The sequence below is a fragment of the Ruditapes philippinarum genome, unplaced genomic scaffold, assembly GCF_026571515.1.
Source record: "Ruditapes philippinarum isolate M1 unplaced genomic scaffold, ASM2657151v2 ctg4156_1_1_1_1, whole genome shotgun sequence".
Lineage (NCBI taxonomy): Eukaryota > Metazoa > Mollusca > Bivalvia > Venerida > Veneridae > Ruditapes > Ruditapes philippinarum.
In genome coordinates, this window is record NW_026853138.1 from 2,517 (window position 1) to 30,007 (window position 27,491).

Genomic DNA, 27,491 nt, shown 5'->3' on the forward strand with positions numbered 1-27,491 from the left:
ATATATTAATGATTTGCCATATGGTCGGAAACTTCCGGTCAAATCGGATTATTATGTTGGAAAACATTTCGGACCCTTTTATCAAGAAATGGAACTGTTTTAAGTTTTTAAACTCGTGTCAAGACATTTATAATGTGTCAATTAAGTATGATTGTTGCATTTGCGTCATTTATTGTTTTGTTCCAAGCTTTATCATATGTCACAATATTGCATATCAGTCATTTTATACCATTACAAAAATATTGTATGTCCTTAGAAATAGGTGTTTACAGATAGTTCACATTCACGTCTTAGGTGTATTTTGTTTTATAAAATAAGATTAAATAACATAATGGTATTCGGATAAACTATTTAATATTATCTGTTCTCTTCCAGTTTTTCTTCACGTTTCAAGAAAATAGTTATTATTCAAACTCCGATATTTAATCCATTAAAAACAATGTCCGGTTTCGACTTACCGGGTTCAGTAAAAAAGAGAACAAAAGACATAATCATATCGTCAAGAGGGATACGATCATTAACAGGCTGATACATGTAGAAAAATGTTTCGTCTATTTTGGTATTGCTGAGCTTTCCAGTATTAAAGTCCATAATAAATTCATCTTTTGAAAGAAACTTGTCTCCATTCAAGTCTATCAATTTGCACCAACCCGATTCGAACAAAAGCACCATCTCAATAAAAGCAGTTGTGTTGGACTCATATCTTTGTTTCATCAAGTTAATAAAGTCATCTTTGGAAAGTTCTTTCTTGTTTGTGAAAAAGAAGCCCTTCCATAGTCTATCCATTTCTTTTATAAACGTCTTTATTTGCTTATCGGTCATATCACAACGAGCTCTATAATGTTCCCTGTAAAGGAAATCAATGATCATATAAATCAACTCGACATGGCGACTCAAGGGCTGTGAATTACTGGATTATTCGCAGCTCTTAGTTCCGGAAGGTGATGTAGTTTTGACCCCTGGTGTTGCTTTAACTAGTAATACCAGAGTAAACCGAAATTAGCTTTGCGGTTTCGGCGCCGTATGACCTAATATGAGCGGAGTAAAACCTTTACAAAAACAAACAAGATCCAGTACCGAATCAAAAAGTTGAAAGACCATATTAACCAAAACCACACTTCAAAAATATTTGCTAAAATTTTATATTCTGACAAATTTGGTATTAACAAGAAGTAAAAAGTCATATTCAACAAAAGACTGATGATGAGTATATTTCATTTCCATGAATTCCCGAATTTACATGTTTTACTTTGTGAATTAACATTGTTAACTGTGTTAATTCGCGTTTTTAAACTACTGAGTTCAATAATTCACGACTTCTACCTCATGAATTCACGATTTTAAGATCACGATTTCAACTTCATGAATTCTCGATTTGAACTTCACGAATAAAATTTCGCGAATTCCCGATTTCAATGAATTTGAATTTCATGAATTTATGTTTGCAAGATTTCAACTTCACGAACATACAGCCGTGAATTTACGAAATTGAAATCATAAAGATAATCACGTCAATTAATTAAGTGGAAATCGTGAAGCATAAATCGTGAATTTATGAAGTTGAAATCGTGACCTATTGAATCTGTAATCGAGAATTCATGAAGTTGAAATAGTGAATTCACAGAGTTGAAATTATTAATTCGTGGACATGAACCAAATAAGTCAAGAAGTTGAACTGTCACCCCCAGATTTTCGTTTTATTTTATTCCACATGCTTTATAAATCTATTATTGTGACCGAACCCTGTTAAGTGATTCGTTATTCAGGCTTTGTGAAAGATAAATCAATCAAATGATGTTTCCTTGTCTAAATAAATTTGAGTTAAACATTTACACTTACCCATATACTTTTACGTCTTCAATTGAAAGAATTTCATCATGACTGAAATCATCAAAATCAAATATTTTCCCCCACTTGTCAATAAGGTGCCCGTTCGCCTGAAAAAAATCATGAATATTTTTACTTGTTATCTGTGATTTAAGACTGGTTTTGCAATAACCATTTATGTTGCGTGACTCACTAAATAAGGACTACTTTTGTATTTTTGACCTGTTTACGTAAATTGTAACGTCCATTTGCAATGTGTTAATTACTTGCTTTGTTCTTCTTTGTTCTTGTTCACTTTGCAATATTTTACTTTTGAATACATCTTCGAAATGTTTATGAACATTTGCAATAATCTGGAAGGATGCTCCTTTAATCATTATAATAATAAGAAAGTTGATAGTGTACGTGATATCATTAGAAATCATAATTACGCCACGGTATTTGCAAATTTAAACTACAAATTATACCAATATATAAACCATTATTTTCAGAACGAATCAATATTGATCGGTCACAATTGTATTTGTTTTGTGAACAAAGTGTTTTGTTTTAGTGTAGAGTTTCAGTTTGTGTTTATATATATTCTTTACAATAAACAACTTCCAATTGATTTTTAAAACATACCAAAACTAAATTAAAGTCTACTCAATCATTTGCAAAAAATATTTCATTCAGGGAATGTATTACATTTTGAAATCGTTTTCCTTGTCTATCAAGTCAGACAACACTTTAATGTCACATAAAGACTTTCCAGTTTTACTAGTAAAAGAGGACCTTAATCTCCGACGTTCCATTAGTTTGCTTGGTTGCTTCTGCATATAAAAAATCATGCATTATCATCTTCAATTGGCCAAAATCACCCCTGAAATTTTATGGTATAACTTTTTAAAGCAGTTATGATGCGTATAAATATCTGTATTTTGTTGAGGTATAAATTTGTTTTTATTTACCTTGATTGATTCTTGCTCGACAGCAACAACACAAGCTACAAACAAGTAATAACAATTTGAAAATAAAACGACATCTAATTCACTGCAACATTTTACATAATTATCCGAAAATGTCATATTACAGATGATTTACTTCAAATATTTTGAGTTAAAATTCTCTTGGACATAATGTATTAGAATTAAGACGGGTAGAGTGCAATATTTGAAAACAATCTGCAAATTACAGCACTGTTAGTCTATACCAAAATATATAAATAAATGATGATAATAAATTAATAAATAAAATATCATGCTCAACTTGAAATATCTTGAAAAAAGTGATCCCACGGAAGCAACAAAAACAGCAAAGTTACATGAAAATTGCAGCCTCGGTTTTGATTGAGTCTGTATATGAGGGATAATGAAAAAGTACAACCACCCCTCACGCCCCCTAGCACCGCTTTTGGCGGTACTCAATTGTCAACACTTAAAAGTGCTGGACTTAGATTTTTGCCAATTAACAGATACTCGTAGCAAATAAATACTAAAGCAAACGATACTCAAGTTTAAAAAGACTACGTTTTTGTTAAGCATACAGTTAGCAGTTAAATGAATACATCGTTTGTTAAATATCCGTTTGTAGAAGATACAATAACGACGATTACTATCTTTGATATAAAAAGAAAAAATAAAGAAAAAAAATATTTTGTAACAATGACTGTGGTTTTCTCCAATAAACAGAAAACAAAAATAAAGGATCACGCCTAAGTAAAACAGACTGTCACGACATGTATCTCTATATAAAGAAAAGCAAAGAACGTAATACAACTAATAAAAAAACAAACGAAGAATCGTGTTGATCAGAACAGAAAACAAGGTGTGAATTACGCTACATATGTACAGAAAGCACACAAGTACTATAATATTTACGATACACAAAGAGCTAAAATATTCATGTTAAAGTAAGATTAACCGTTATTATTTCTAATTCATAGTAATATAAATAAATATTGATGATCTACAACGAATTAAAAGCAAAGAAAGAAGATTGTAAAAGTGAAAAGATAGTAATTTTACGTTATACAAAGAAAGCAATAAAATAACCAAGGCAATGGACATAAATTTATTCTTCAATACATTAAAAAGATTGTGATCGTATCTAATGCACGGAAAACAAATTAATCGAACATGTATGCCGATAAGACTGTTGTTCTCTTCAAAATAATAGTAAACAAGTAAACAAATTATCAAAATAGTAAATAAACTATCTGCATGTTCAAAATAGAATAATTTGAATTCCCTATTGAATTGCAAAATATATTTTAACCAATACATTAAACGATAAATTGATTTATTAAATAATTGCTTTCCCCCTTTGAGCCCCTCACAAAATAAAAATGAAAACCCCCAAAAAACACCATTGTTTTGTATGTTTTTGTTTGTTCCCCGTTAATATCTGTAAAACCCCGTTTATATTTGGTCCGATATATATATGGAAACCCTACGGGTTTCCCCAACAACCCAACCTCTAGTGCTTAATTTTAAAGGCCCAAAACCCTTTTCCCCCAAAATTTGTGTTAGAAAGGTCCCTAATTATTGCAAAATAACCCCACAAAAACTTGAAAAAAGGTGTAAATGTCATTTAGATGTATGTTTTTTGTTGTTGTTTTTTGTGTGTTTTTGTGTGTTTTTTTTATTTTTGCTGCTTTGTTCATAATTATTTTCTCTTTAAAAATAGTTGGTGAAGTCTTGCAATTGTGCAATTGCAATTTAATAATTACACATGTATATTTTATGTTGTCATGCATACGTCATGCATACGAAAATAGGAGTCTGAGTCCACGGAGAACGTGTTTGTAGCCAAATGGAACAAAAGCTTGACTGATGTAAATCAAATCAATATAATAGTGATTTGTTTGATAATGAATGTTTCTACCTAAGATATTAAAAGTACGTTTGTGCATTTACATATGTATGATTTTAAATGTTATTCTATATCAAAACAAACATTGTATTGCATTTACGAAAAAAAGAAGTATGTTTGTAAATCTTGTTCTACTGTATTTACGTTTAAAAGAAGCATTTTATGCCTTTAAATGATTTAATATATAGTGGCAGATTTAATTGGCTTGTGTAAATAAAACACGTGTATAAATCGTTATACAATCCATGTTTTTGTATAATTTGTTTGGTATAATGTATAATATATGCAACAGGTCTCAGCAAATAATAAAGATATTTTATATTAAGGTTTAGAAACACACTGTAATATTTGTATTGCAATTGATACGTTATCTCTACACTGCAAAAAAAGAACAATATTTACGACGCATTTTCGATTTATTAAGTTCTTTTTTTAACAAATGTTAAGAGCTAGGTAAATATGTACATATGTAAAGACTGATCTCTCAACAGTTGTAGCAATACCTCTATACATAGGTTTATGATAACAAAAAAGCAAATATGTATTTGAAATTAAAAATTAGATAAGACTTAACAAAAATATATATGTGGAATGATAAATAAACTATGCAATAAAACTCTAATCTACGTTGGTGAAACATAAACAAAAAGGCTTTGGTCTTCAAGTTAGAGTAAATATAACAGAAACACGTTTTATGACTGATTTACAGAAAAACAGTATCTTGCATTTCATGAGAAAGATTTGGGCGCGTTTGACAAGTTTGCTATCAGATATGTTGATTAACTTTTAAATATTGTACAAATTCAAATTATTTAATCGAACTGTCTGGGCAAATTAATATTTTCTTAGATAAAATGTAATATCTAAGTAGACAATATCTTGTAATAATAAACAGGAGACACACAAATCTTAAACAGACTAAAATGCGCGTTTTATTCAAAGCTAAATCTCAGCTAAAACACCCGTTACATATGCGCAAGAAATTGAGCTACCCATCCATCCTGTAAAGTTTCATTAAATATTAAATTAGTTTGTAAAAAGAGGGGGCCGGGGAAAACCCTTTAAAAAATTAAAAAAATTTTAATTTTAAAATCAAAAAAGGAAAACCCAACATTTGCCCGGGAAAAAGAAGGGGAGGGCGAAAAGAAAACCCCTTTTTCTTATTATTCCGTCGAAATAAAATTGGGAAACAAATTTTTCTTGGGGTGCCCGGACAAGTTGGGGTGACCGACGGAAGAAAATACGACAGTTTTGACGACAGACCCCTGGCCCCTAGGGGTGGGCCATTACTTTTTTAACAGGCAAACACAAAATTTTATTTTTAAGCTGCTCTAGGATTTGAAATTATTAAATTTAACCATTTGAACTGTTTTTAATTTATCTTTTTTTAAAAAATATGAGACACAGAATTTGTTTTTCTTAAATTTTTAAAACTTAAAAACAATTTTACCTTTTTAATTTAAATGTTTTAAATAAGTACAAATTATTAAAAAATACTTTACTGTTTTTTAAGTCTTTACGAAAAAAAGGGGAAATTTTGGGAAAAAATTCTTAAAGCATTCAAAAGAGGAAAAATTTTTAATAAAAGACGAATCATAGTTTTTTTTACTAGACGGGAACATACTTCCCTTTGTAGGCTTCTTTTAATTTTACCAAATTATTTGGGATTTACAAATTTTTATTAAATGTTTACGTCTAATGGCCCATTTAGATGACAGTTTACAAAGGATATTCATTTTTGTTTTGTTTAGTTCAATTCTATACTAAAATATAATGATAAAAAATAAAATATTAATTTCAAACTTGCAAAAACAAAATAAACTCATCAAACCAGAATCGGTATGCAGCATTTTTGGGTTAAAATCCCGTTTAAATTATTCACCCAATTTCCGCAAAACCAAGTGCTACATTTAAAATTTTTTTCCTAAGCAATTCAAAATATTGTCCGTTACACTTTGCACCTTAAGCTTAACAATATATAAACATCGATTTTGAATGTCCAACTATTCCTAAATGCAATACATTTAACCTTGTACATAAATTGACATATTAATTAATATCTTATTAATCTTTTATGTCCATGTAGACATATACAGTAGAACTTCTATGAGTCGAACTTCGATTAGTCGATTTTCTCGGTGTGTCGAAGTAAAATGAAAGTCCTGATTTTTTCCCTATATTCCTTATAAAAACCTATATATGAGTCGCAATTTTATGTGTCGAATTTTTTGATGTGTCGAACTTTTTTCGAGGTCCGTACAGAAAAAATCGAGTACAATTTACCACAAATTAGTCGAAGTCACTAGTTTTTTTTTTTTTTTTTTTTTTGTTTTTTGACATCTTCGATTTCAAGACATTCTATACACCTTTTCTGGCCGCGAGATGATTTCCAATCAACTTGTGTGACAGGTGTTAATAAAACAGCCATGCGTTCTAACAGCCTTTGTTTGCATTTAAATGTGTGATAAAGTGCTTTAATTGTTACCATTCAATTCGCTGTAGTGGTATTTGAAAGTAAACAATAAGAACTACTTTCATTTGAGAACTTCCACGACCCGTTGTCACATGATAATCACGCGGGGATATATTTACTATAAGCTGATTAAGTTATCTCCCTTTCCTTTTGTTACACCTTTTGTAACTTGCTTGTATACATAAACGGCTCGAAATTTTGTCATCAAATTGAGACCTATTCATGAGTCGAAATCCCGATGTGTCGAAGTATTTACGCAAGTCCCTTGAACTTCGACTTACCGAAGTACTGTACTTAGGAAGTCCAAATTTTTACACAATTGAATGACCTAATGTGCTCTTCTGTTATATCAGCCTAGTACGTTATATCAGTATCTACATAATTAACAAACAATTAACATGAACGTTTTGTTGAGTACAGTTTTCAGTCTAATGCATAAACTTGTTTATTTTACATTAAATAATAATCAGGTACGATTTTTTTACTTTCCCTTTGTGATAATGCTTCTTTAAAATCCTTTGATTCTAAATTGTATAATCTAATTCATGAATGCTTTTCCGTTGTGGAAGAAGTAAACATCATTCAGGTAGCACGATGCAAACGACATTTTAATAGGCATATACTTACATTTTGGCAAGTGAAGGGAATGATTCGCCAAACTGCAGTGTTTTTTTTTTAAATTTCATTCAGGAATTTTCATTAATTGTGCCAAAGAGGAAACATGTCGGTTCATCACCAGTACAGTTGAAATATAAAATACATTAATTATTTTGAGTATATATAACAGTCTCAATATGCAGAATTTTAAATTTAATATGTCTTTGTTTGTTTGTGTTTTTTTACGCCAATATTAACAATGTTGCTGATAATATCTCGGCTGCCTGTCCACCTAGATGTCTTTCATTGATAACAAACCAGTAACTATCAGTAACTACCCTTACTACTCATCAGTGGCTGATTTGTATCATTATCCTTACTGACAGACAAATTAATATTACAATGAATGCCCAATACCTTCTTTCACAAAAAAACAAACAAAAAAACAAAAAACAGCGGCCCTGGATTATAAAGCTTAGCAGGCACACACAATCCTTTTTTTTACAATTTTATCTACTTACTAAATAAATCTTTTAACTGTAAGGACGATTATGTGTGTAAAAAATGTCAGTACATCAAAGCAAAATTAACATTCTAATATAAGTATGTATTTATTTATTGTGACTGAAATTTTAACAAAACCAGACAAATCTTGTTATTACTGAACATTACTCTATACGTGGACCTCCCAGGTGATGTAAACTATGCATTACGTGCCAGATGGTTTGTTTATTATGTAGTTTGTAAAATATACGATTTGATTTCATTTATCATCTATAATATGTATTGGCTTTCCCGACAAAGAATATAATGCATGCAGTTGTAACTTTTACTTCAAGTATTTGAAAAAAAATTATCAAAGTTATTTTTCTTAATAAGAGGGAATTTTTGTGTAAAATAATATTAGTTTTTACGCTTTAACTAACTGGGCTTTCTGTCCATATAACCGCCGTTAACCTTCTGTCTACATTTGTATACATGTATTTATCTGTTGTCAGTCCTTTTTTCTCAAAATATATGCATTATTTGATTTTTCAAATACGGGTAACAGCTACAGTAAATGTTTTGGGCGATTGAGTCTAATTTATTTAAAAACTCACTCAAATCAGAGATTAGTGTTTATAAAATATATGCAATTCAACAATCAAATGGTGTCTGATTTGTTCTTTAAAACGATTGGTTCGATTTTGAAGGTTTATCTTATGCATAAGGAAACTTGTTATCAGCATTGCTTTGATTATAATCTTGAACAAATATTTCATAACATACTTCACATCTTATCCGTACAGTATATAGTTGTAAAATATCATGCACTTATAAATTGCATATTGCGTGTTATTGAGCGAGTATACAGGACTGATGTGTGTGTACAATGTACATGCATAGCTTCATAACATTGTGTTTATATCGTAGACGATAGTTTTAACGAGAGGGTTAAAGCCCAAGCTCACAGGGATGAAGTCTAGAGGCTTTTTATCTGCTTGAAATTGATTCTGTTACAGTTTCGTCATTCGCTTTTCGTTTTGCTTATAACTCGCAAGAGTGATGATATTTGACTGTGGAATTTGGTCCAGTATTTGGCCATATGGCAGTAAGTTTTGTATAATAATAACTTTAAAGCGTGCAATTATGGCGTGTGTTCGTGCGATTTTTCCCTTCATACGGGTATTCCTGCGATCGAAGTTTTATGGTAGAATTTTATATTTAACTATAATTACAGAAGCCTAGAAATAAGGCCTCTCACATTTAAATCATCAATAAGAAATATTGAAACAATATATCTAAAATGTTAAATATAGATGAACATGTTATAAAGTTTGTAATCATTCAGGGTTTTTTGTTTGTTCTTTTTTTAATAAAATCAATCATTGTATTAAAATATGTTCTGCAGCCGTGCTAAGAGTACTTTAACTCATTCTTTATTTACTTTTATACAATATTGATTTAGCTATCATGACAAATTTGAAAGTTAAAATGTAATGTCAGCAGACACGTGATAAACTAATGATAATACAAACAAAGACAGAAAACAGCTATTGCTTACTACGATATACACAGTTGAAATTTGACAGGTGTTCTTTAATTAACTTAGACAGATGTTTGAACTCATTATTTCAAACGTTCTGTCTGGGTTTCATGTCTTGCAACTGATGTTTTAAGGCTTTCATCCATTATATCAAGAGAACAGTAACGTGTTATTAAAACTGTATTTATTTATTTATTTATTTATTTATTGACAACTAACAACATTTCGTGAATAATGTATTGTGCTTCATGTACATCTTTTGAAATTTCTCCTTTCAGGCGGATATGTTAATTTAGATTGATTAAATAGGATTATTAATAAATTCGTTTATTAGATGCTTGTTGTGTTCAATGATTAAACATATAAGATATTCATCGAATGCAATACGGAAACAGGCAGCACACTAAATATTACGAAATGAAAAGGAATCAACCCATATCTAATGAAATATCATAAAAAGAAAAAAAATATATACTGTTTCAATTATATTATCATGTTGCATAAACAAGCATTTAGGCATATTGTACGAAAATAAAATGTCCGGCGTGTTGCTAATTTACGCAGGTGTAAACAAGTTATCTATGATTTTGTGCATTCGCTATTGGTTTTGTAATGTTTTCTTCAAATGAAATCTTTCTTTAAACAAAATCTATCTGACTAACATCATTCATATAGAAAACTATTTAAGGAGTGAAATGAAATAAGGTACATGTACATCATCAACATTTACTTCCGGAAAACAATGACGTATAATCGATGCATACATAAAAGGGAAAGTAATGCCTTTTCCATATGACATATACATTGGCACCTTTGATTTAAAACATATCTATAAAAGAAATAAATAAATTCACTACTGTGTCTTTCATTAGAAACGTTAATGAGACAAAATAAATAAGAATTTGAAACGAGAATATCCAATGAGTCATGTTTGTTCATTGGTTATAACGATTTTTTACATATCATTTGGCACATTATACGTGTAAGTGATTAGAATGTAACAAATTAAGACACAGCGAAATAAAATTGGCCGATTACTAATTTTTGAATAGAAGCATGATGTTCTATAATGTATCCGTTCACATTATGTCAGTGTATTACCGCCCAGCATACATTAATTTGGTCTGGTTGGTATATCAATTGAGCCGCGTCACGACAAAACCAACATAGTGCGTTTGCGACCAGCATGGATCCAGACCAACCTGCACATCCGCGCAGTCTGATCAGGATCCATGCTGTTCGCTTACCAACTATATTACAAGTAGAGAAACTGATAGCGAACAGCATGGATCCTGATCAGACTGCACGGATGCGCAGGCTGGTCTGGATCCATGCTGGTCGCAAACCCACTATGTTGGTTTTGTCTGACACGGCTAAATTGTTATCCGTGTATCAGTTCCTTATCATGACATCTTAATTGAATAGAAACACTTCCTACCTAGAATGAGTCGTTTTAATAGGAGATGACTAATTCTTTCAAGGGACTAAACATTTCGATAAATTATCTATTTCTTAACATTCTAATTGCTTTGATACACTATTTCTTTTTCTGCATATTTAGTTTGCTTCGGAATAATAAGTGTCTTGATGGGTGAGCATTGTAAAACTTTTAGTTTTCTTGAGCAAAACATAAAGCATGGTATAAAAATAATGAATACTTTATGACTCACAGTATAATCTACATGTTTCATTGCTTTTTGATAGAGAAATGGGTGAAAGGTTCCGTCTGAGGCGAATCTTGTAATTTTTTAGTCCTATCTTACCCAATGATTGATGGAGTATTGTTCTCACTTACCAAGACAGATAGGAATCAAAATAAATGAAAACAACCTAATTTACTTTTATTCGCTTTGTCATAATTTTCCGATTTATTAGCTGGCAGGTAAATAATAATCCACTTCGGCTATTTTCACATGTTCATTTCAGCCACAACATCGTTCCTGGACAGGCTGCGAACTTTATCAGCTTTTAATAGATTAAGTAGCGTACTATTGTATTAATACAGGATAACACTGCAGTAAATCCAAATATTAAACAAACTTAGTTTGCGTTTACAATTATTTCTATTGAAAAATAAATGTTCCTTTATATTAATGAATCGCTTCCTGCAAATGTAATAATTTGATCACCCTTTAAAGATGCCTTGTATAAAACGTCTAGTTTTGCATCAGAAGTAACATACACCATCCTTATCATTGTATTTAGTCGGGATATCCAAAATGACGGAAACATGTCCAACTCTTTTATCGAAGCTTGCTATGTCAGCGGATGATTGATACGCTTAATACTTCAGAAATATAAGGAGACAAATTAGCGGCATAATATGTCGCAACTAGTACCATTAGGTCCTTAACATGCATTCAGATCTTTCCTACTTCTAAACGCAAATAAGAATCGTACGACATTTAAGACTACCTTACGACTGTTCGCAAAACATTGTGTGACATTTAGCGACGGTTGCGAAATTTAGCGACAAGTGCGACAAGAAATAGAGGCGTTATGACATACAATGGCGCCACATAGTTTAATATTCAAAGGGTGCATTATAAAAACATTCAAGTAGTTAATTTAAGCAAGGTAATTTCAATCAATGAAATTAGACACGTAAATAAATTTGACTTATTCAGAAATGCTGCTCAGTTGTTCTATTAATGTCGTTAATGAAGCATGTATTCAATATTAAAGAATTCATACAAAATGTGTACAGAATATAACATTAATCAAATAATTGTAACGTGTATTATTAAAAAAATATAAAAAAATATTTATTATACGAACGAAACATGTGATTTTTGTTTCAAATGCAACTACCCTCTTCAATATTTTAGCAAAAAAGAGCTGAATTAAAAATTTGCATTAAACACCAGTGCTATCTTAAACGAAGCGCTGCTCACTAATGAAGGTATATCAGTAGATTAGTCCTCATTAAAGAAACAGATAACATTACACGTGAACCTAAGATAACCCTGTATACTTTACAAGGGCATGTTTAATGTTTTATCAACCGCTTTTTCGTAAGTGCAATGATCGTTTTATCAGCTTGTCAATTGATTGACAAGTACGTTGGTTCCTTTGAGGGGAAAAACAAACAAAAAACAGGTGACGATATAACAATGTTTCTTGTTTTGTTAATTTTCAATTGCGTTTGAAATGCGAAATGTCAATATAAGTTAATGTAAAGCATTAAAAAGAGAGCATCGGGTATATTGCAGTTCTTATAAGAAAGAACAATTATAACAGATAATATCATTATAACAGCCAGGGTCTATCAGAAAGAAATGGTCTGGAAACGCGCTATGTAAAACCTTTTCGCTAAAATTAAACATGTCTCGGTATAACTCTGTATAGTTTGCCAACGCAAATTATGTAAGTGTTCAAGAAAAGAGCGAAAATTAAATACAAGAGCAAAAATGAAAATTCTAACGGCAGGATGTTCTTTAAAAACTATTTTAACTCGTGAAAAAAAGATAAATCTTTCAGAAAAACAATGTTTTTAAAACGATATCTGTTGAAAAACATAGATTGCCTGTTCCGAATATGTCGCCGATATTTTGCGCCATTTTGAAAATGCAGTAAATTAAACATCAAATATTTGTAAAAAAAAAACGAAGAAGAAACATTGTGAACTATTTTTATATATTTTCATGATACAAATAAAAAACATTTTTTCTTTGTAAAATCATTTTCTATTTTATCATTTAACAATGCATAAATAAAAAAAAGCTTATGAAACTCGGACCTATTTTCATATATGAGCAGTAGGTGTTTGCCTTGACACCGGGAGCGACACATTCCTTATATCATTGCAAACTATAAATTTTCCTCTGTTAAGTAAATTCTGATAATGTTATTTAGCCAGGATTCGTTTTCAGTATATTTTTTATCAATTTAACAAAACATTATCTTATAATTTCATTTTGGAATGCTGATGTACTGCCAGATAACAGTCGGTAGATGACCCAATCACCTGATTCAGCCGAGACATCTTTTTTCGTAAAATGTATCCGGTTCCAGACCATTCCAATTGAAAGACCCTGTTACAGTTAATTTGTTGCAAATAACTCAACAAATCGAATGAGATTTCTGTTTTGAATGGAATTTTAAACTATGTAATCTTCAGATCACATCTTTTTTCTATTATCAACAAAGTATGATGATAGATTTATGAAGATGAAGTTGGTGTTTATTTTTTTTTAATTGTATTAAACTTAATGTAAACTAGTTTTTCTACAAACATTTAAATCTAATGAAAGATCTTATCTTATATGAAACGTACAGTTTAATATTTGTATCGTTCTAGCAGTGTTTCAATCTTTCCGACATTTGGGAAAGATGTCACTACCAAGAATTGTTTAATGTATAAATAACATTAGTCATATCAGCTTTGAATTTAGTTAAACAATAATGCGATTTAGTAAATTTTGAATCTGAAATACAGAAACAAAACAAAAAATGAAATAGCCTTCTGCAGTTATATAACTTTGTCACATGAATTGCCAATACATACATTAGTAGGCAAAACAGAATATTCATTGCTCATGCGAGTACACTATAGCATCTTCCATGATTTGTTTTCAAGAAAATTACTATAAATAGCTTTCTTTAATCACATTTGATATAAACAAATGTTGTTTGATAATTTCGAGGAAATTCCCTCTAAATAAAATCAGATACATGTAATGCAGAGCATCTTATTTTCACTTCCGTTATCGGAAATGTGTAAATATATTAAATACTTTTACAGAATACCTAGTATTCACTGTTACGTGACATAAAGCACGCTGCTAGTCGCTCAGAATTCATTGAAAAATGCTAATAATATGTCAAAGTCTACGCAAAAATAGTGAATGCAACTGACTTTGGTATGTTCCGTCAATGTCATTTCCGCCAGATTTGAATATGTTGTTTTGAACGGTTATGTCGCAGAAGCTTTTAATAGTAAAGCCATCAAAAATGGCACATGATGTCATCAAATGACATAAAGTTTCGTCACTCAAACATATACCTTTAAAACACCATTATTTTTGTCTATACATGCACGAGCAGTATATGGGTGGTACCACTTTAGTGTTTTATGGCAAAATCCCTCAAGAATAACTCTAAAGCTAATGTGCTAAAATATATATTCTAATATAATTTTACATGTATCTTACATTTACGAGTGATATTGATAAAAAAACTACAAATTACAAAGGTAAATTGATTTTTCACATTGACTTGTTCCCTACAATCCTACAATGCATGCAGTTCAAAAGATAAATGAACAGTTAAACAGGAAAACGTCAAGTGGCAAAATTGATAAATTGATTAGATCTGTTCATGTCTAGGATATTGAAATCTAAATTCTAAATTGATAATAATTTTATGAATTTGATATTTATTCTTAGACATAGTTGTGCAAGTTTTGTCATTTTGAAGGACATTTTCTAACATATCAATATCAAGACATTTTTATTAAGTTTGACAGCAGATGATATTGAAATAATTCATCTCAATAGGAACAAAACGTTTATGAAGTAATGCGCAATTTCGTCTGAAGCTGTTAAACTGCAACAATAAGCAAATTAATTGTGACACTTTTCACTATCGATCTCTTTTGCGAAATACTCGAAGAGTATAAGAACTGTTTACCTTAAGGCTCTGATATTTATTTCCAGCATGTTATTCTTTTAGAACTAACTTTAAATTATTAACTAATTATCATGGACCAGTTGATGGTTCATAACTGATGGTTTTCATGTAGTTTTGGTGATAATAATGATGATAATGATTATGATGCTAATGCTGCTGATGATGATGTCGATGACTACGATAACGATAGTAATAATAATGCAAACGCAAATGTCCTCTTGTAGCTTTGTTTGTAATAATTATAATGTATTATTTTTGCGGAAAAAGAAAGTGGGAAATTTGCATAGCGCAGAAACACTTCATTAAAACTTTCCTTTGTAGTGTTTCCGTCTAATTATCTTAATATATTAGAAGCAATGCTATTCTATATTTGTCAATTTGTGGAAGCAAGCGTGCGGAGTCAGTCATATATTAGACGACAGATTAAATCTGTAATATTGTAAATTGAAGATATAGGCAGACTCATTATATTGTCTCATAAATAAGCATACTAATATTTTTATTGTTGAAAGACTGGTATCAACATTAAAAACTCGACTGTTCAAATCACCCTGATGATCTACATACAAATCCTGTTTCTGTGACCTGTTGTGATTGCAATTCTGAAAATAATTGTCTTGCATATCAGCCTTTTGTTTCCGTAATTTTACCCAATGCTTCAAATTTAATCGATTGCATATGAGCGGGTGTGCCTTGTGTGTCGCGTGATATGTCGCGTAATTCTGGCGGACTTTAGAATGGAACTGCGTTCTTACGATGACGTCATTGATCGTAACGTTATGAATGTAGTTTCAAATCACTACGCTTTGTAAGAAAAAAGGTTAAAACAAATTACATAAATATCTCTGACAAATTAGTTTATAATAGTTAACGATTTAAAGGTCCACTATGTCCCAGAAATACTTTTATTTCTATTTCTCACAACATATTTCTCTTCATTTTTGTGTTCTGATATGGTTTCCAAAACGTAATTTATTTGCTAATTCCCAGAACCATCTTATGTGTATGTAGTTTTTGGAAATTAGTACAGTTATGGTTATTAGCATTTTGTAAGAAGATCCAAATACTATTTTGTTTATAATGTTATAAATTGTTAAAAAAGATAATCGCATACAGTGTATTTTGGAAGGTGATAAGCATCTAACATGCCTCATAAACATCCATTAAAATATATTTAACTCATATTTGCTCTTTCTAACATAATATGGCAGAATATACATGAAGAAAAACTGGCATGTATTTGCGGTAAATATTTTAAAGTCAGTGAGATTAACCACTCGTTCAGGGATCATTTTTCATTTTTTAAGATTCATATTTAAAGTGTATAAAGCTATATATCTGATGCAAAAGTTATTGACTGGATTGAAACAAAATGCTTTATGTTTGTATGAATTTTAAATAGCAATAAATTACCTTAAAGTGAGTGGCACATGCTCAAAGTCATTGCAACTGATAAAACCCTTCTTTACATAGGAAAATAATATTTTGTTCCGGAACATTTTGTTCTATTTACGTGCATTATTCATGTGTATTAAATAATAGAGACATTCTATGTTACAACTCCTTTTTTGGGAATCACTCATTATAATAATGGAACCAAAATAATTTTACTGTTGATCTAAATATAAAAAAAAAAAAATAACTTTGATTTTTTATTACTATTTTAATATTTAAGAATTTTTAAACAATAATTCTAGTGCCAAGTATGCACAAGAAATGTTTTTATTGCTATTTCTCAAAAGCTTCTTTTTTGGCGGCTTGTTATAGTTTCCAATGATATCAATGGCCTTTACCCTGAACCGTCTTTTGCTTCTGGTGCCTTTTGGCAAATAGAACAATTATAATGAATTAGTATTTTGTTTGGATGGCAAAATACTACAGTAACTTTGTTTACATTAGACATGTATACATTTTTACATTTATAGCTACTTTCTTCCGGTAATAAGCATCTAACATAGTTTTGAGCCATGATGTAACCGTTATAATACTGATGTTTGACTATTCAAATGAAGGGAAAACATATACGTTTCTGAGGCATAATGTGCCTTTTATGGTCTTCCTGTTTTGGTTGAACATATCATTTCATAACTTGCTTTCATATTGAAATACTAGGCATTCTTAAAAAGAAAAAGAACGTTCTGTTTCTTTTGTAGAAGGAGTATTGATCACGCCCGTTTAACTCACAACGAGCGTAAAATATCTATCGGTAAAAATGTTGTGAGCAACTTCCGTTCCTCGTTGTGAGCACCCATCTAGGACGTGTGACGCGATAGCAAGGTGATTTTTTCATAATTTTTGAAGATTACAGACATTTATGTTAAAATATCGGAATGCAGTTAGCTAGCGATGTATTTTCCGAGTATGCACATGTAAAGATATTGCCTGTTGGTGGACAATTAATGGAAATACCGTGCGACACAGTCACTCGGGGTAGCTGGAAAACTGGAGACAACTTTCCTCCGGACCAAATTTAACATAGAAAACGTCGATTCTGGTGAAGTTTTGTGCATTCGAACCTAAAACAGATGCCCACAAGTCTTCAGCGTAAACTATTACCTGAAAGTCTTCATAGAAACGAAGATATACCCTTTTTTGCTTTAATCCTCGTTGTGAGCACCATTACCTCGTTGTGAGCAGTCAAGCGCAGTGCTTGTCTGGTTTTAATATGTAATTCAGATGGTGAAAATATAATTTTCAATCTACCAAAGCAATTAAAACGTTTTTGCACACTACTTTTTCTTTGCAATAGTTCTTGTTTTTTCTACATAACTTGGCCAGTCTAACATGAATGAAGCTCGGGATAAATACATGCATGTTTATATCACACAGACTGCCCTCGATGTTAACTCTGGCAACACTCTCTTCGTTACGATAGACATTGACCAACATTCTCTCGTTATTTGGCGTAGATATAGACCTACCAGGTCATATATATTTTCAATTTAATTTAAAACCGGTCATCGAGTTTATGTTGTAAGAATGTTATAATTATAAATAAAGATTTAACGTTTTTTTTTTCTCATTTTTATTTATATTGACTTTTTTATCCACGTTATCGACAAAATCGGTATTTTATAGACTTTATATATCTTTTAGCTACAGATTTTCAATTTGCCTTTATTTATTAATTTAGTTTGTCGAAACATCTTAACAACCAAAAAAATCTACTGAGTACTAAAACTTGTTAAATTTACAAAACTACAAACATAAAACTGAAAACATAAAAAAAACGAAACGAACGCAATTTTAAATTAAAAATAGGAATATGTTTGTCTATAATCAATACGGAATGTGTGGAAAGACGCAATCTAACATTTAAATAAATCTTGTATTTGAGTTTATCGAAATATTAAGTATGCTTTTTACGTTTGATGAGGCTATTTAAAAATCAAAACACCACACCAATGGCATTTATTAAAACGTTAAAAGTCCTACATTTGGTTGACATAATCATCATGAATGAAATATAAATTGAGTCCCTTTTACCGTTTTTCTCATAGAATAGTAGGGAAACGCTCACTATTTCAAAATAAAAAGCCTGAGGATGGTTACCTATTTTTAAATCATTTCTTAAGCATCTTAAATGGCAGATCGATTTGGCGTTAAACCAAAAACAATTTTACCGAACAATTGTAGAACATTACAGAAGTGTGCTTTGATATAATGATTGTTTTAATAAGGCAAAATAATATTATTTCTTAAAGATTAGCGATAAAAGAAAACTTGTGTTGCATTGTTCAAAAACAAAAGAAAGAACAAATTGTTGTGAGCATGCAGCTGCTGTAATTTTAAAGTGATTTGAAATATCAGTGATGCTGTTTGAATACAAGAAGGCTAAACACTTATTTATCGTCTAAATGGATAATAAAAATGAAATCTTAATTACTTTGAAGATACTTAACATAACAATACCTCGCGAATCAATGCACACTAATTTCTGTAATCCTTCTGAATGATAAAAGATACTATTAATTGCAGCATTTTCGAACAAGATGTTTGGGAAAATATCTGCACATGATATTTAATTATAAACCTTTGGTTAAAACGTGCATGATTTGTATTTAACTGTCCATTCAAAATTAACATAAAAAGGGAATTATGTTTAAGGAGTGAACGATGATCTATTTGAAGGTAAATATTAAGTCTCTGAACATTTAAATACACTTCTATTTTATTGCGCCATTATCAATTTATCAGACCTTGCCTACAAACACAGAAGTAAATTTCAGATTTGTTTAATACAATATATTATACTCATACGAACAGAATTAATCCTTCGAAAACAATAACCACTCGTATTATACAATGAGCAACATTTCAGATTGATCATTTATTTAAACAATTAAACAAGAAGAGCATCGATTTTATTAATTAAGCTCATAAATAAAAAAGTACCAAAACTCTTTGTCATATAACGATAAAGATGAAAATTATTTCCAATTTAATCAAGATATCACGTTAACTTCTTTATGTATGTTCACAATCGAAAAAATGTACAATAGAAATTTATGACTTCATATTGGTAATATATTGAATTAATTATCAATTTCATTCATTCGTTCGTTCGTCCGTCCGTTAGTCCGTTCGCTTGTTCGTTCATTCATTTATTCATTCATTTATTTATTAATATTCATTCTTTCATTTATCCATCATTCATTCATTCATTCATTCATTCATTCATTCATTCATTCATTAGTATACTCATTTTTGCAATAATATATAAATATACCCATTATTGCATTCATTCATTCATTCATTCATTTAACCACCAATCATTCTTTTACTCATTCATTCATTCACGCTTTCGTTTATTTACTTAATATTTTGTTAATTTTCTAAATGCACATTATAATTCTGAAATGAATATTCATTTTCTACTTTGGAAGGGGCAAAATTTTTTGAAAAATGTATATATATATTAAAATTTATTAATTAGTATTTTGACTTTCATACAATGTACTGTTACTGTTCTTAGTAAAATATCAACCAACTACATGCCCAGTGAGAATTTAAGGGAGTTGTTACACAAAAGTAAAAAATAAAAGTGATTTTAGAAATAAAAATGGAAGCATTTTAGGCTCTTAAAGCACATAATGTAGTTTCCTTGATTGAGATACAATTTTAAAACCTGTTAAAATGAAATACCCAACTTAGAACAAGAAAATCCCCAATTTTTTCAAACCAAAACAAGAAAACAAAACAAACAAAAAATCACAAACGATAAAAAGGACAAAACAAATCTCATTCACATAATCAATTTATCGTTGTCAATAACAGCGTCATTTTCATAGATCACACGCAGTTTTTATAACTTGCATCGTCCTTTCTGGTGTAGAATGCAAAACAAATCTTATAGGGTGTTTGCGGTTTTTCAGGTTTTTCAGTTCCACTCCATTTTCAATTAAGAGGCGGATACATGCCATATATTAATTATATCTTGACAGATTTTTTTCTATTGAACATCGCAAACAATGACAACAAAAAAAGCATGAATTCTTTTCGATAGTAATGTCATTTTCATTTCATTATCCAATGGATTATTCAAATTTCAGAATCCATACAGAGAGCTGTCTCTGAATTAAATTATAACATACACTTCATTTATAAGGTCATTTGCATAGAGTAAGTTGTTGCAAATATAAACAGAAAATAAAATTATACAAAAACTGTAAATAATTTTATAGCTGAAAAAAACAACAACAAAAAACAACAATGATTGATCAATGTGTTATATTAAACAGATAGAGAACATCTGATCCAATGATTTGACCACATACACAATAAAGCTTAAAAGAGTACGAATCATAAACTTTTAAGAAAAAATTATCGGCATGTTGGGTAATCTAAATCAGAAAGACATTTGTTTCTATGTGTGTAACTGTGATGATAAAAACGTACGTATGTTATTGAAGTGAAATAATTAAATGAAACGATCTTCGAAACTTTTCAATGCCATTACAGCGGTTAACAGGTAACAAATAATCATACTTGTCATTGTTGTGACATTGCATGATGTACACGTTATTCAAGGTTAATTTGAAATCACATTTATTTTAGGACGCCTTACAAGCCTGGTTAAAAGGAAAACTTATATCAATTTGTCAGTGTGTATGTGTGTGCGTGCATTGTGCGAATTGCAAAGAAAACTTATAAACAAAAACAAAAGAAGAAAGAGAAAAAACACAAAAAGACAAATAAAAAACAAAAAGAAAAACAAATAGTCTAATATTGAATTGAAAATGTAAAAAATAAGACACTATTGTCAAAATACTTGTAAGAAATAAACAGTCAACTGATACAATAAGAATTTAAAATCATTTCGATTTTTAGAAAATAAACAAATGTAATATATCTTAATCTTAGCATTAATATTTTTCAAAGACGTAAATGAATTGGTTATAAGATTGGACTATACACAGTGAATTAGTTTACGAGTCCCATGAGAATTCTTTAAAATGAAAATAATCGCAAATGCTGGTGTTTATTGCGATTTGTATTGTTTATGGGTTAAGTCTTGTCTATTGAATAAAATGACACTTAACATTATACTTTTGCACTCTTGAAAATTTAAAAAGCTTCATTTTATATTGATGTTAAACTACCAAAAACTTATCAATATCTAAAAACTCGTTTTTACAGCAATTTTTTTTTTTGTGAAAAAAATTTCAACAAAATAATTGCTATAAATTATTGCAGAATTTGTTTTATTGCAAAACCAATTATAACATACGTACATGCTTACATAAGTCTAATAAATTTTGTGATAGACAACGTCAAGATTTACATCGACTCACTAAATATGAACAGGTGGTAACAAATCAGTTTTTTCAACTTTAATTTAAATAAGGAATATTCAACAATTGTGTGCGACTTATACAGCATGAAAGGAAAAAATGTCTTTACTATTTGATAATGTTAATATTATCACACCGCTTCACTTACTTATTTGTATTACAAGACCTTGAAGTAGAAATATATTGCTAATTGACTGAGGTAATTTTCGCCCCCTAACCTCAAAAGGGAGAGTATCGAAGTTGTAATCAAAGGATCTCTGGTTCTTTCCTTGAGCGAGGCAAAATTCAACAGTACCAATAAATCACTGATTTCATTCATTTTAATTGTCAATTTAATCTCAGTACTGATTAAAAACAACAGAATGCTGGATTAGAGGACAGTTTCTTGCATGAGAGAAAATGGTTATAATTACTGGTAAATTATCCATGAACGTATGTTTGTTTAGTTAAAAGATCACCGGACTGTGACAAACAGCTTGTTGAAGTGGCGTAAAAAAAGATGATAAATAAACAATTTTCATTGTTTATAAATAAACTATCATGAATTGTCTCATTATTGCAAAACACAAATGGAAACAAAAATCAACAAAGCATAGCGGCGTCCACAGAAAGCAGCTGCCGATAAATCCAGAGGAAAAAGCAGGGCGCCTGAAGAGCACCGAGCAAAAACTGGGAGAGGGCACGAGGCTGAGATGAAAGTGGACAAACATATCAAGAACTGATACGTACTGAAAGGTACATGTACGTATTAACATTCTGGGGTGTTAAAACTGGCTTTAAACTATTCTGGGTAGACTTATCACGAACTGTACCAAAAATGCGACACACACCGACATCCAAAAATTGTCCGTTAAATTTCAATAAAAGCTGCTTAATTCGCAGTAAAGACCTTTGCTGTTTCGACTTTAAAACATAATCTTCTCCATTGTCTTTAAATGGTACTTGTAAACCAGAGATCACCAAGTAACAGTGACGAAATGTTTCTCTAAATTAGTAAGGGTGTCGCGTTTCAAGTGTAATATGTATATCACCAGCTGTCTTTTGTATTTGTTTGCCATAGTTGCGCTTTTATTACGTCTGATGACATTTTGTTTTATCATTCAAATTTAATTAAAGCTTAATCAATAGTCTATGACATTAAAAGAAATGAGGATATTTTAATAAGTTTGAGCTCTTGATGAACGAAACATTTGAACATATAGAAAATGATTGTGTTACAAACAGTATTCAATCTAACTGCATTTTTTACAATCTAGCAAAATATAAGTGCTACTCTTAATTAAATTTAACTATAATTTCATTTTAACAGAGGCAAAGCAAATCATTTGTCAATATTTTATATTTGTAATCATTATTCGTTATGTGAATATATATGTAGCCATCTTCGGTTTGATAATGTGTATTTAAACAAACATAACTAATCAAAGAATAGTAAAAATGAATTTAAAATTTACGGAAATAATTCGATTAAAATTTCATTTCAGTTTTCAGTTACACCAAAGACAGATAAATAATATTGAACAACCTGTTTGTTTCCTTGATTGGATTTACGTCGCACCATCACATAAAGGGACATATGGCGACTTTTCAACTTAACTGGTGGAGAAAGACCTCAGGTACCCCTCCGTGCAATATTTCAGGCATGAACAGGCATCTTGGTAGAGCCATCGTCGTTCTTTAAGCTAGCTAGATATTTTCCTCACACGAAAGAATCCAAAGTCTCTGTCCTGATTTTAACCCATAGCGGTGAGGGGCAATGATATGTCAAATGAATGTTAAAGAATGTTTAACTGACATCGCTACAATTTTCAATTTAAGAACATTTCAGTTGCTTTTAAATTTTTAAAAATAATAAATCATATAATGTTGACATTTTTTTGTGTTTTTACCTTTGACTGCTAAGTGTAATGATTTCTTCCTATGCACATTTAAGAAGATAGTTATAACTGTCAATACAAACAAGAACTATCTTTGAAAAAAGATACTTGGCCGAAGTAAAACTGGTTAACTTGCATATATTATTTTTTAGGTTTAAAATGCAAAGTCATATAAAACTGTTAGCATAGCTTACTAGAAAAATGTAACGAGATCCGAATGTAAATTGTCTTATTAAACAGGACTAAAATTTCTGAGCAATTTAACTAAAAATATAAAGGACTATCTTGTACATTTCATTTTAGAACTATCCTTAAACATTATATTTCATAATGGCATGAGCCATTCTTTACATTGTAGTTTGGAACAATGTTAAATAATGTTAAAATGACAAGAACTATCCTTTACAGTTTATTTCAGAATGGCCAATGAGATTCCCAGGTTTCATTTTGTTATTTTATAATGGCAATTGAACATTTTCCTAACATTCCATAAAGTTTTGATACCCCATCAAATATTCTATTTAAAGAATTAAATTGGATGTCCTTTGATCAAAGAATTATGTACAAAAAGGCAATCCTCATGTATAAATCTATAAATGAACCATCCTTTCCTATTTATATGAAAAATAAATTCCAAACAATAAATGACAAACATGACTTTAACTTAAGATCTATACAAAATGAAAAACTAACTGTACCCAAACCAAAAACAGAATTTTTTTAGAAAATCATTTAATTACTCTGGTCCTGTGGTATGGAACAGCATACCAATCCATATTCGAAATTCTGATACCCTGAGGAAATTTCAATCCTCCTATATCCAGTGGCAATTTTCTAACTAATTGTTTGTACATATTGTTTCAAAAACATATACTTTCCATGCTGAAGTTATGAAAATGTCACTTCTCTATGTAAGAAGAAAAAATTGTTTACTTATTTATTGTATTGATATGATGTTTAATGTACATATTATGTTGTCTAAATGTTGATTGTGATTGTATTTTATGTTGTTTTGTATATACTGAGGCCCGCATGGAAGATCGGGAAACTGAATGTGTTAGCCTCATAAAATAAAGTCGTTACTTACTTACTTACTTACTTACTTACTTATTCAGTTCTTTTTTGTAAATTTTAAAGGCCGGATTTTTTTCAAACATAAAAACCACTTTGTTTATATATATTATATCATGTACAGACTAAATCAAACCTAGTCTGCAATTTTCATGTAATTTTGTTGTGATTAATGCTTCCGAGGGATCACTTTGTTTCCAGATTTTTTAATTGTATGCAGCCTGCCTTATGGAATCAATTCAGACCATCTGACAGTGTTAATATGAACTCATATTTACTGAGTTTATTTAAGAAACTTGTATATGATTCAGATAGATCCTTTCTATTTTTTTCTCAAATCTTAGAATGGCCAATGGAAGTCCTTTTTTATATTCAGGTCTTCCCTGTATATTTTACAGGACCTCAAACTGTTCACAGATAGAGACATCTTCCGAATAAATCTTGATTATCCCAGAAGCAAATTGACTTCACTTGTTAGATAACATACCTGATCTTATACACTCTGTTTCACCCAAGCCGGTTTTAATTTGTCTGGTGTTGTGTTTCCCGCACAAATCAATCAGTTTGTCAGGATCATGTAATGAGATGAGACATGTTGTATATTGCGTTTAAGAACTTTATATTAAGTTAATCGATAACACACACAGTACGTCGATAAACATCAAATACTTTGTGTTGATCATTCATTGTCTGTGTAACAATTATTGTACTACTTTTAGATAATAATAGTACATGTTACATTAAATGTAAGACTTCGTGATATGATATGTTCACGATTATACTAACAATTTTAACATTATAAAGTTATGTAATTATTTATTATTCTATTATGTTCCAAAATTTATTTAAAAACTCTTGAAGAGTATTGATCATTTGCATCATAATAATTTACAAGTAAATACACTGTATGTTGAAAGTTATGTTTTAAGTTTGATTAAGGGCTAGCAGTTGTTAGATAATTACCTTTAAATTATTTTTCATAACACTTGCTTATTCAAAAAAAAAATATTTGCTTGTCTAATAACCAATTTCACCGTTCAATGGCATTGTAAATGTTATCGTTATTGCCTGTTTTGACCGGAAACATTACTATCAAATAAATTATTCAATCTTAAATCGCCAAATGATTTCTTAAACTAAACCTATGATTTAGCTAATAATTACCATTGCAATGTTATGATGGTAATTTAATAAAGGCACGTTATATAAATACACAGTGTTTTAAATTAAAATATATATTACAGACTAGTTGTGTTTTGGTGTCATTTGTAGTGGATGTTTTATAGAAATATATATCAAATTCATTGATCAGCAACTTGATTTTCGACTACGTTACAATTACGCTATAGATATCATCCAATAATGGCCACGGAAGACACAATCGCACTATTTGTCTTATTTGTCAATGAAAAAGAAAGATGAATTAATCTTCTCATTTTAAAGATGGAGTCGTACAGTTGTAAAATAAATGGCTATTACCTGAACTTCTAAACAGGCAAATACAGCTAAAGACAATATGATGTTGTGAATTATTTTCCTTTCCTTTTGTCTAAAAAAGTGTTATATGTCAGCTGTAACGTTAATCATACTGGTTTGATAATTAAAACCATCTTTTAATGATTGTAATGATGTGTTCCGTTTCCAACTATTCCAAGATTACGTCTGACAAAAACTATAGCTGGTATTCATATAAATAGATCATTTCGATTTGGTGCAATAAAAAAGATAATTAGCGTCTGTTGTTTAATTGTTATTTGGCAAACTGTAAAATCAAATGTTGTTAAAACATACATGTTACCTTTAACTACATAACTTTAAACCAGTATTAAGAGATTTTAGGATACATTTGGTGTTCTTTTTCATGAAGGAGTTCAAAAAAATTATGTGTAGTGTAGATTCAATTTATTTTTGGTGTTATTAAGTAAAAATTTAATATAAATACTTGTATAACAATTGTAACAAATTAACTGAATGCATTTATATTTTTTCATAGATGAAATGAGAATACTTGAACGAAACTCTTAAGAGTTAATTCTGATCAATAACAAAACTTCATATAAGATAACCGATTAATACACATTCAAAATAGTTTTAAATGACCTAACTGTTCAGTACATTTTAAAAGATCATTATCTAATGAAATTACAAGTTTATATTATAGCGTGAAACGTAGTCGTTAGTCAATTTCATTGTAAATTTTAGTATGTTTCTTCTTCTAAAAAATAATAATATTAGTATTATACCTTCAATATACCACAGGGTACACTATTTCCTTAAAGTAAACAAAAATTTGTATCTATTTTTTACCATACTTACACATTAAATAAACAAATATCTCGTGC

At 30.0% G+C, this 27,491-nt stretch overlaps 1 protein-coding gene across 1 annotated transcript; it reads right to left on the reverse strand.

Moving 5' to 3' along the window:
* Window positions 1–335: 335 nt before the first annotated feature.
* LOC132734727 (uncharacterized) lies at window positions 336–2,921 on the reverse strand. Its single transcript, XM_060721573.1, has 3 exons — window positions 2,778–2,921; window positions 1,840–1,937; window positions 336–847 (listed from the first exon to the last, which is right to left on the reverse strand). Exons 1-3 carry the CDS (start codon window positions 2,892–2,894, stop codon window positions 409–411), a joined length of 654 nt encoding a protein of 217 aa, XP_060577556.1. The 5' UTR covers window positions 2,895–2,921; the 3' UTR covers window positions 336–408.
* Between the last annotated feature and the right edge of the window lie 24,570 nt (window positions 2,922–27,491).